Below are 12010 nucleotides of genomic sequence, written 5' to 3' on the forward strand. Positions count from 1 at the left end.
AATCGTCATAAAAAAAAGAGTCAAATCAAAGCGAGTTTTGAACAATTCAACGAGCTGCAATTTCTTGACAGTTTCTGCTTCCGCTCACCAATTCCATTGACAAGGAATTCGCATCCATTCTTCTTAAATATACGTATTGATCATGTTTCTACCTCGCATTTAATCTCTAATTTTTTTCTCTCCCCAAATTTGAGTGGAATTTCAGGTACTGCTGCAGTAATTCAGTCTTAATTGCAAAATTTCGAATTCAACTTTCTGATCAGCTTGGATGTGTGTGTGTTTTGAAGGAGATGATGCAATGTTTCTTTCTGTTCCAGTTTTCATTTTTGTTTGTTGAACTGATTCTCTGTGTGGTTTGGCTAGTCAAAGTCTTAGACTTTTAGGATAAGAAAGAGTTGTTCTAGATGCTGATGTGTAGGGTTGAAAATATCGTATGAACTTTTGACTTTGTTATATAACTTTGTTGATCAAATTTTCTTCAATTGATTGCTTTTGATGGAGAGCCGTGCTGTGTAGCTTAAGATTTTTGAGGCTGTGTTTTAATTTTGGGGGTATGGTTTTGCCTATTTGTTTGATTGATTCACAATATATTGAAACCTGGGATTGCATGAAATCATTGTTATTGGATCAATTTTGGATGGAATAAAGCAAAGATCAGATGCTACATACATATTGTTTGATGGAATCGAATTTCTGTAAATAGAAAAACATTGGAAGGGATGATCTTCAGTTTATCATTTTACTGTCTGTTTATATCGATATGTATATCTCTCTCCTCTCCCTTTTATATTGTTTGGTATCATGCTCTGTTGTAAGCATTTTGGATTGTGTTGCTTTTGGTTACTTTTACTTGTAGCTATTCTTATTATCAATAGCAGGCATGCTCATATGGTTCCATACATTTTGTGCTTTCAGGTCCTTTGTTTAACTCCGAGATTCTATCGTTGATCAAAGCTTAGCCTCGTTCGGATAAAAGTATCAAAATGTTTGGTCACAAGAAGTCCCCCTTGCATAGGTTTTCAAGGCACAAGTCAGCTGAGTCCGCTGACCTCCCTAACCATCAAACCAATCCCTTTGAATCGAACGATGAGTTGAAATCGGTTAAAGATTCTGGAAGAACATCATCAGATCCTGCTCTGGTCACACCAAATTTCAATTCAAACCCCTTTGATGATGATGGGGATGATGCTCGAGGAACCTCGTCATCTCAGAGCATTTTCAACTCCTCAAGGAACAACTACAAGAATGATTTCCGTGACTCTGGAGGATTAGAGAGCCAGACTGTGGAGGAACTGGAAAATTATGCTGTATATAAAGCTGAAGATGCGACTAAATCTGTTAACAATTGCCTTAAGATTGCAGAGGACATGCGTGAAGAAGCCACCAGTACGTTGGTTATGTTGCATCAACAGGGAGAGCAAATTACCAGAACTCACACGGTTGCTGCCGACATAGACCACGACCTTAGTAGGGTATGCTCTCCACATTTTCATCTCGTATCCGGTATTCCTGTTAATGCATCAAAAATTTTCAATTTGCACTATCTATCACCAGGAGAGGCTTGAGTTTTCTGTTATATATATATATATATATATATATATATATATATAAATATATGAGAGGATTATTATTGATAACTCATTTATTGTTCTTTTTTTAGCTTTATAGTTTTCATGAGAGCAAGGATATCAGTATTGCCTCTAATATTTGCTAGCGGGGTTGCTGCTGCTGAATAGGCTTAGACTTTTTATACATATTTCATAATACCATGTTCTTCTAAAGTTTGTCTCGAAATCTCTTCTTGTTCGATTTTGGTTACAAGCTTTCATCCCTTTTCCCTTTATACTGGAAAGGAAGTGGTTTCACAAACTTATGCCTCACATTACCTGCTTCGTTTTCCCCTTTGACACCTAAAGATTTCGAAAAGTTCCTTCTCTTTTTCCCTTTTTCCGTGTGGGGAATGGGGGGTGGGGTGATCTGGTGTTATTTTGCGAAAATGATTATCATGTTCAGTACAGACGACGTGCTGCATCTTTCTATTTTCGTATCTAGTGTTTCAAATTATCGTTTTGTGATTAACATTCAGGGGGAGAAGCTTTTGGGAAACCTTGGGGGCATGTTCTCCAAGACATGGAAGCCGAAGAAGAATCAAGCAATAAAAGGCCCTGTAATCATTAGAGGTACCTGGCCGATTTTCTCCCTCCAAGGGTCGTCTTTAGCTTAAAATAAATTGCTGGCACATGGATGTTTTTAATGTGATTTATGGTTTAATTCTTCGCTAGATGATCCGGTACATAGAAAGGGCAACCACTTGGAACAGAGGGAGCGGCTTGGTTTGTCTTCGACCTCGAAGGAAAGATCATCAACTTCACGTAAACCACCACCAGAACCCACCGATGTCTTGCAGAAAGTTGAGGTATGCAATATTTTGAGCTTACTATTTTATGTCTAGAAATAAAAAGCTGAAACTGAAATACTAGTATATACATGTAGTCATGTGCTATACACACAACGATGTGAAGTTTACGGCTCTATCATCTTGCTGGTTGTTGTTATCGGTGAAATCAACACAAAGCCTCGTGTTAATAATAGTTTACGCCTACTTCTATATAGGAATATATGAACTATACAAAGATGCACTACTAGGCCTATCTGGTTATAGTTTAGTGTATCCATTCCGCTGCGTGGTTGCTGCTATCATTGAAACCGACACAAGGCCTCGTCTTAACAGTATAAGCCTACTTAAATATAGACATATATCAGTAACATAGATACATAAAACTAGGCATGTCCGGTTATAGCTTCGTTTATCCATTCTGCTACGTGGTTGTGTACTTGTGTTCATGTACACACAATTTATTACAATTACACGAAACTATGGCAGGTTGAAAATGGGAAACAAGACGACGCCCTTGGAGATCTGAGTAACATATTGGGAGAGCTAAAGAATATGGCTGTGGACATGGGATCAGAGATTGAACACCAGAACAAAGCTTTGGATCACGCCGAAGATGATATGGATGAGCTGGTTTATCGAGTGAGAGGCGCTAACCATCGCACTCGTCGTTTGCTTGGGAAGTAGGATGCCAATGCCATTACTCTCTTGTAAAAAAATTCAGATATTTTTCATGCTACGTATATAGTATAGCTTATTTGTACAATAAAACAGAAAATTATTCAGCACTTTTGTCACTTCATGAAAATTTTATATTGATCGATCCATATTTGAAAGTTATATCGCCTAGAGTTTGACAGTTATGACTTGTGAGCATCGTATCAAATCTGCAACCCCTTCTAATCACTAAGTTCTACTATTTGAATTCACTTATAATTTGTGTATTGTATTCGTCATAACTCGATATTTTAACTATTATAGCCCCTGTCAAGCTTATTTAAAATTGAAGTCATATAATATTTTCTTAAAAATACTTGTTTTTATAACTCAATAGTATTGCTTGTTAATTTGACGTACTTATTTCAAATTGATGACATTATTAAGTTATTAGCTAATTTGTTAAGAAAAATGATTAACTTTTTTTACTCAATTTGTATTTTGTGAAGAAATTTCTAAAAATGCCAAAATTCTGGTCGAATTTTAAGTTATGATATTGACAAGAATATGACCAAAATTTAATACTCCCACCTCCACGAAAAATAGAGTACATTTGCTATTTTTGGTTTTTCACGAAAAATTAGAGCACATTTCAAAAGTAAAGTTTTCAACTTCTCTCTTACTTTTTCCCTTCTCTACTAATAATATGGACCACATATTCCACTAACACCACTCTTCTCTTACTTTTTTCCATTCTCTCTTACTTTACCAATTTCACATTTAAAACCCGTGTCATTCATAATGTGTCCTATTTTTCGTGGACGGAGGAAGTACTAATTTTTAATTACTATTTTGCCCTTTGCAAATAAAACATCATTTGATTGTTTATTATACCTCTCTCTAGTTTTAATAATTCTTAAATTGCTGTCAATATTCCATGATCATTCTTTTCGGCTTTCGCCCAAAATCTTTTCTTTTCTTGTTGAGGGGGAAAAATTTGTGAATACACAGCTCTTTACTGACAAATCTGCTCCACATTTTCTTGAAAATTTTTCACCTTTAATCAGCATAAAACACTGCGACCGGCTGCTTTTCGATTCGAATTTTAGCAGCCATTTCAGAGGCGTTTTCACCCGGGACCATCAATTCATCAGTATCTACTTTCTAATTGTAGTTTGAAATCTTAATTACTGAGCCATCAATCTCATTTATTCGGCAAAATCGGTGCAGATGTGTTTGTTTCACAGTGTTTTGATGTTGAAAAGGAAAATTTATGTGGGATTGAGAATTTAATTTGTGGGAAAAGAGGAAAGAATTTGGGTGTTGAGGTTTTTGATGGAGAGGAGTGATGGTGGGGATGATCAGGCTTCTGGATGGATGCAAGTGAAAAAGGTTTGTTTTTTTGGTTTATTTTGGGGGTTGAGTGATGAATTGTGTTTTGATATGGTATGGATGGAAATTGAATTTAATCGTATCTTTTCAATTGTGTATATGGGCAGGAATTTGTTGGTGATTAATGTGTTTAGATGTTTTTTTTTGTGTGATAAAGAATGAATTTTTAGTGCAGTGGTTGTTTGATGCTTCATTTTATAGAGCTGTTGAAGTGATAATGTTGATGATGGATCTGTTATGTTGCTCGAGCTTTGTATTATTTGCATTATACGACTGCATGGTTTTGGGATGGAACTAGAAAGTTCAGGATATTTGATTCTCAAAATATTTTACAGGCATGGTTTAAAAGGTCGAAAAGTTGATGATTCCTCTTGTCCGAACCCGCTCATATCAATGCTTTATATGTTGTAATCGTTGATGGCCTTGAATAATGAATTGTGTTTTCATATGATATGGATGGAAATTGAATTTAACTGCCTCTTTTGAATTATGTATGTGGGCAGGCAATTTCTTGGTGGTTAATGTGTTTCTATGTTTATTAGTGTCGTAGTTGATTGATGCTCCATTTCATAGAGCTGCTGAAGTGGTAATGCCGAAGAGCATAATCCTTTGCCTGTTTGTGATGTATGGATTGCTTTTCTCTTTGGTTATGTTGCTTGAACTTAGGATTATGTGTATTATCCGACCACATGGTTTTGGGATAGAACTACAAAGTTCATGTCATTTCCTTTTTCTATATTTTCTGGTAAGCATTTAAGGACCTTTAAGTTACTTTTGGGGTAATGGCTGTGGGTAGGAAACTAGGATATGATTTCCACTTTTATCTTTCGATTGAGTTGATCATTTTATTTTTCAGAAACACAGAAGCAATTTGAAGTTCTCATTACATGGTTGGGTTGAAGGGCTGTCTGGAAAACAGAGGTTTAGCAAGCCAAATAATCAAATATCAATTGCTAAAAAATCGGAGAGTAGCTCAAGTGCAACGAACCAAAGAGATAATAAAGGTAAAGATTATTCTGTGCGTGATCGTGAGCTTGACAGCAGCAAGGCTACAGAGCCCGCTTCTATCTCTACTGATGATGGGGCAGTTCAACGTTGCCTTGATGGTGACAGAGTTAATGCTACCAAACACACCTCGAGTTCTAATGGGAATGTGGCAATTAATCATTACCTTGACAAACGTGTTGTCAGTCAAAGCAATGAAGATTTAGGTTCTTCTCGTTTGGCTGCTAAAAATAATACAGATCCTAGTCATAAAGTAGTCGTCAGTCAAGGAAGTACCCACAAAGATAATGTCCTTCCACAAATAAAATGGGGGGATTTGGATGAGAGAACTCTCAAACACTATGGAAAAGCTTCCGGAGCTGAATTTGAGTCCGGGGGAGTCAAAAATAGCAATTTGGTCTCCGTGAAGGTTGATGGTACTTCTGAGTGTCTTCCCTGCATCGTTCCAGTTGATCCTGATGAGACGAAATCTGATAGGGATCATTGTCTTCCAGAACCCCATTCTTCATCTCCGAGGACTATATCTGTTGAAGAAACTGATAAGGAGGTGAATGAAGTATCTTCAGAAGACGTTAAAGAGCAAATTACTAGTGAGAGAATTGTTGGTCAGAGTACTTCTATTTCGGGCTCTAATTTCGAACACGAACATGTCAAGCCAGATAATGAGGTGCCCTGCAGTTCATCTGGAGAAAACGGTGCCTGCAGAGACAACAAAGAGATAGAAAAGGCCAAATCAGCTAATGTTTCAGATGCGCATCTTTTGGGTTCGGCTACATGTAGTCAGACAATTGATGAAGCTGAAAGTGAAGAATCTATATTGGCAGTTCCAATTGAAGAATCGAGCAATAAAAAAAGTAAAGCAAATTCTTATGGTCTTCCAGATGCCCAGAATGCAGATGCTGTTGCTTCAGTCGACGTGGGTGAAAGCAAAGAAAGATTCAGAGAACGTCTTTGGTGCTTTCTCTTTGAAAACCTCAATAGGGCTGTAGATGAGCTCTATCTTCTCTGTGAACTTGAATGCGATCTTGAGCAAATGAAAGAAGCCAGTCTTGTTCTTGAAGAAGCTGCATTAGACTTTAGAGAATTAAATAGCAGAGTAGAAACGTTTGAGAAATTGAAAAGATCCTCGTCTCATGGGGCTGATGGGAGTCCATTGGTTTTGCAGTCCGATCATCGCAGACCACATGCCCTCTCGTGGGAGGTCAGCATTCGTGCTCTTTTCAATTCGTGTCATTTAGGTTTTCCCCTTCTTTATTTAAATGTATTTACTCATAACGCTAGTAATTGAGCAACAAACAACAAATAAATTGGTTAGAGAAATAGTTTATTAGATTCTCAAACCATGCAATGATAGTAGTAGTACTCTTCTAATTTCATTTTATAGTGCTTGTGGAATATTTTTATGTCATACGAAATTTTATAACTGACAATAATGCTTATTAAAGTGTTTAAAATATGAGGAATCTATGTATTCATTCCCATGGGGTTTGTCTCACTCTTCAATTTCATTTGTTTATGGCATTAGACACATATTGACATCAATTTCTGCAGATTTATTAGTATATTTTTGTTTTATCTGATGACAGGTCCGTCGAATGACTACTTCACCACACAGGGCAGAAATTTTGTCTTCATCTCTCGAGGCTTTCCACAAAATACAGCGAGAGAGAACAAGTGAACGTTCCCACAACTCTAAGAATCCGGGGTCTGATTGTCAGAGTTGTAACTTAGGAACAAGGGATATTGTGGACTTGGAGAAGTACATTAAAAAAGATGATTTGGTGAGTGGCTCTAAAGAATCAACAGTGAAGGTGGCTGACAACATGACTGGTGTATCAGTTACAGCTCAGCATCTACATAAAGAAAAGAAAAACCACGATTCAAAGCCAGGTTCTGGGGCATTGAAATTACATAAAAAAGAAGCTTCTATCCCCTACGTTAATGGAAAGAGCAAAACTCCAGCAGAGAACAACACTGCTGAGAAAAATATGAAGTTGGCTGATCCGTTGAGAAGACCTGTTCCTGAAAGAGAAAGGGAGAAGAGAAATGGATTTTCAGGGAAGTCCATGGATGCTTGGAAAGAGAAGAGAAATTGGGAGGACATACTTGCGATCCCACCTCGTGTGTCTTCCCGCTTCTCATATTCACCTGGCTTAAGCAGGAAAAGCACTGAGCGAGTTCGTGTTCTGCATGATAAACTTATGTCTCCTGAGAAAAAGAAAAAATCTGCTCTTGATCTAAAAAAAGATGCTGAAGAGAAACATGCTCGTGCCACCAGAATCAGAGCTCAACTTGAGCACGAGAGAGTGCAAAGGCTTCAACGGACATCGGAGAAACTGAGCCGTGTAAGTGAATGGCAAACTGTGCGCAGCAATAAGTTGCGAGAGTCGATGTATGCTCGCCTTCAACGTAGTGAATCCAGACATGAAGCTTACATAGCTCAGGTTGTGAGAAGAGCTGGCGATGAGACTAGTAAAGTTAATGAGGTACGGTTTATCACTTCACTGAATGAAGAGAACAAAAAGCACATATTGCGCAAGAAGCTTCATGATTCCGAGTTGAGGAGAGCAGAGAAGCTTCAGGTAATAAAAACTAAACAGAAAGAGGACATGGCCAGGGAAGAGGCTGTTTTGGAACGTAAAAGGATCATCGAAGCTGAGAAGTTGCAGCGCCTTGCAGAAACTCAGCGAAGAAAGGAAGAGGCTCAAGTTAGAAGGGAAGAAGAGAGGAAAGCCTCAAGCGCTGCTCGTGAAGCCAAGGCTATAGAACACATGAGGAGGAAAGAGATCCGAGCCAAAGCGCGGCAGGAGGAAGCTGAACTCTTGGCTCAGAAATTAGCTGAAAGACTCAGTGAAAGCGAACAGAGGCGGAAATTTTATCTAGAACAAATTCGAGAAAGAGCATCTATGGATTTTAGGGATCAGTCTTCACCTTTACTGAGACGATTTGCAAGTAAAGAAGGCCAAGCCCAAGTTCGGTCAGCTCCTTACAGCAATGGAGATGATAATCTTACCAATGATAGTAGTTTCCCTTCTGGTACTAGTATTGTAAATGGTGAGGCGTTGCAACACTCGCTAAAGAAGAGAATTAAAAAAATACGTCAAAGGCTAATGTCTCTAAAACATGAATTTCCTGAGCCTTCAGCTGCACTTGAAAGCTGTAGTCTTGGTTATAGGACTGCTGTTGGAACTGCAAGGAGAAAAGTCGGTAGATGGCTTCAGGATTTGCAAAAGCTTCGCCAAGCAAGAAAAGATGGTGCTGCTAATTTTGGATTGATAACTGCTGAAATTATCAAGGTATTGAGTCTCACTCGAAGTACTTAGTTGACTACTTTTTTCCTGATTTATGTGTTTCTTTATTCTGTAGTTATCAATTACTCTCGAGTCCTTGACACACTTGTATTCCCTTTTTGGTTTTCAATTTTAGTATCTGGAAGGAAGGGATGCTGAATTGCAGGCTTCTCGACAAGCCGGCCTGCTTGATTTTATTGCTTCCGCACTTCCTGCTTCTCACACGTCCAAACCCGAAGCTTGCCAGGTTACTATATATCTTTTAAGGCTTTTGAAGGTAGTGCTGGCAACGCCGGCAAACAAATGCTATTTTCTTGTCCAGAATCTTTTGCCCCCACTTATTCCAATGTTGGCAACCGCCCTTGAGAACTATATCAAGATGGCGGCATCATCAAATCTTCCTGGTCCAACTAATATCGTCTCAAGTAAAGTGTCGACTGGAAATTTGGAGTCAATTTCTGAAATTGTGGATGGTTTCCTGTGGACTATTGCAGCAATTGTTGATCATGTAAGCTGTAACGAGTACCAACTTCAGATGCAGGATGGTTTGATAGAGCTTGTTATTGCATACCAAATTATTCACCGGTTAAGAGATCTTTTTGCACTTTATGATAGACCTCAGGTGGAAGGTTCTCCTTTCCCTCCATCTATTCTCCTAGGTATTAATTTATTGACAGTTCTGACTTCGAAATTCAAGGGGTCGTACTTGATAGACTGGGATTCTTTTCCAAATGATATAATGCAAGGAAATAAACTTGGGGGGAGAGAGTTTTCTGGTTCAGCTGATTTACAACATGAATCTAGTATGGATGACACACCCTCTTTGCCAACTGGCAATTTACCGACAGATTCTCTGGATGTGCCAGAGGGTAAAAAAGATGGATGTTCAAATATTGAGGTGACCAGTATTCTAGATCCTGTATGTGATACCTCTCTTGATGCTGATCACGTTGCTTCTAAAGATGCCATCGATGATTCACCTGGACCTCTATTAGTAGATAAGTATCAGTGTGAGGACGGCAATAAATGTGTAGGTAACAGTGCTGAGCTAAAAAATAGAAACGGCCCTGAAGCAAAGCTGCCGGCAGTGTTTCTTCTTGCGGCAATGTCCGAGACTGGCTTAGTATGTCTTCCTTCCATGTTAACAGCAGTACTACTGCAGGGCAATAACCGGTTGTCTCCTGAACAGGTTGGTGAACGTCAACGTTTTCGCGCAATAACCTTATTATGCGCCGTACTTTTTCTTGTTTGTTGGGAGCTGTTGATAATTCGATCTTAATATTTGAATCGTGCTCAGCAATGGAAAAATCCAGCTGTATTCAATTAGAAATATTAGCGAATTTGAACTTGAATTTTAGATTCTGCTCTGTATGCAGATAGTAATTCTCCTATGGCTTATTTGTGTGTGTGTGTGCGCGTGTGCGCGTGCGCGTGTATGCTAAAGCTTCAAGCACTGTTTGGCCCTGAATAATTTTTGAAACCATTTTCAGAGCTCGTATGTACTTCCATCTAATTTTGAGGAAGTAGCGACTGGAGTTTTGAAGGTCTTGAACAATCTGGCTCTGGTAGATATATCTTTCATCCAGAAAATGCTGGTAAGTCCCAACTCCGAAGCCCAACCCAACCCCCTTCCTCCAGTTTTTCGGTCTAAAGTTGATTTTCTTCTCCGAAATCGATTTCAGGCTCAACCAGATCTTAAAATGGAGTTCTTTCATTTGATGAGTTTTATTCTTTCTCACTGCACAAGCAACTGGGGAGTAGCCAATGATAAGGTAATTGTACATTTCCCTTTTTGTTTTCATGAATTGGAAGCCAATCTAAATGCTATTATATTCATTAGATGTTTATGGTATTATCTTTCATAAATACTCAGTTAAGGGGTAATGATATATATGACTTTGTATTGATCTATTACTCGTTCACGTCCCATGTTAAGTGAGGTGTTTCTTTTCTGCGCGGGATTTAAGAAAGTGGTGTTTAGTGAGTTAAGTGGAGATAGAATAAAGTAGCTAAGTGAAGAGAGTAAAAGAGTTGATTTTTGCCAAAAAAAAAGATATGACTCATTTAACTCGGGACGTTAAAAAGGAATACGACTCAATTAACTTGGAAATGAAGGATTTTCGAAAGGAGTATTTTAATCTCTATTGATTTTCTTAAAGAAAAATGTTGTATATTTCTGGAATGAGCAGATTGGAACCCTCTTGCTGGAATCTTTGGCACTTCTTGGTTATTTTGCGTTATTCCACTCCGAAAATCAAGCAGTTCTACGCTGGGGGAAGAGCCCTACGATTCTTCACAAGGTGAGGAATCGACTTCCTTGACATTTGAAACATTACCTCTGATTTAACGTTGGAGAATCTAACTACGCCTTTATAAACAACAGGTTTGCGATTTGCCCTTTGTGTTCTTCAGCGATCCGGATCTGATGCCTGCTTTAGCCGGCACTCTAGTGGCTGCCTCGTACGGATGTGAACAAAACAAGGTTGTTATTCAGCAGGAGCTCAGCATGGACATGCTCCTCCCGTCACTCAAGTCGTGCAAAAGCAATTCAAACCAGTGTGTCCCATTGTCAGCCGAGGATGCTGGTGTTGAAAGAAAAGCTCAAGTTGACGCATCTCAGAAATCCAACCGGAGCTATCCAAGAAATGCTCGTCTCGTTCCCCAGAGAGGCAGTGGTGGTGTTAACACGAGAGGCCTGAAGTCGAGAAACCTTAGAGACAGCAAACTGGTGAAGGTTAGTGAAGAAATGCAGACGGGCGCTGCTCAATCTGCTTCGGAAACTTCCACGTTGATGCTGCACTCGAGGTTCCCGGTAAGCTTCGTCGGGAAAGCAGAAGAGTTTTTTACAGCAGAGGTTAATACAGGCAACGGTGAACTAGGTTGAAGGAACACTTATTTTTTCTGGTCTGAATACATAATATATATTACTACTATAATAGTATACACAGCTTTAATGTCTCTTAGGAAAGACAGATTTTTTATATCCAAAAACAGAGAAATGAGAATTATATTATACTACCTGGTTTCAGAAATGACTTGAATAGTAAAGAAAAGGAAGGGGAAATGTCTTAAATAAGTTTTCCTTATTTCGATTTTTTTTGCCACTTTTTTATTCATTATACAAACATTTTATTTCTATTCAGATTTCAGAAGCTTGTAGTATAATTTAGTTCAGTTATTATTACAATAATTTATTATGGTGAACTGAAATTTCATTCCAATCTTTCTACCTTAATACTAGAACATTAGTAATATTCACAAACGTCCCAAA

The 12010-nt window shown here is 38.4% G+C and overlaps 2 protein-coding genes across 4 annotated transcripts; both read left to right on the forward strand.

The window, feature by feature from the left end:
- On the forward strand, positions 1–3235 carry LOC121782521 (SNAP25 homologous protein SNAP33-like). 3 transcript variants are annotated; one of them, XM_042180392.1, is made up of 5 exons: positions 4–205; positions 916–1472; positions 2087–2180; positions 2283–2416; positions 2885–3235. In XM_042180392.1, exons 2-5 carry the CDS (start codon positions 984–986, stop codon positions 3080–3082), a joined length of 915 nt encoding a protein of 304 aa, XP_042036326.1. In that variant the 5' UTR covers positions 4–205; positions 916–983; the 3' UTR covers positions 3083–3235. The 3 variants fall into 3 exon arrangements, with proteins under 3 accessions (XP_042036325.1, XP_042036326.1, XP_042036324.1); XM_042180390.1 differs by lacking the exon at positions 4–205 and adding an exon at positions 302–551; XM_042180391.1 differs by having other exon boundaries at positions 1–205; positions 2283–3026.
- A 738-nt stretch (positions 3236–3973) lies between these two features.
- Positions 3974–11815, forward strand: LOC121782013. Its single transcript, XM_042179717.1, has 8 exons — positions 3974–4444; positions 5301–6650; positions 7036–8745; positions 8876–9928; positions 10230–10334; positions 10422–10511; positions 10929–11039; positions 11123–11815. Exons 1-8 carry the CDS (start codon positions 4388–4390, stop codon positions 11621–11623), a joined length of 4977 nt encoding a protein of 1658 aa, XP_042035651.1. The 5' UTR covers positions 3974–4387; the 3' UTR covers positions 11624–11815.
- The last annotated feature ends 195 nt before the right edge of the window (positions 11816–12010 follow it).

This window comes from Salvia splendens, chromosome 20 (genome assembly GCF_004379255.2).
Source record: "Salvia splendens isolate huo1 chromosome 20, SspV2, whole genome shotgun sequence".
NCBI classification, from domain to species: Eukaryota; Viridiplantae; Streptophyta; class Magnoliopsida; order Lamiales; family Lamiaceae; genus Salvia; species Salvia splendens.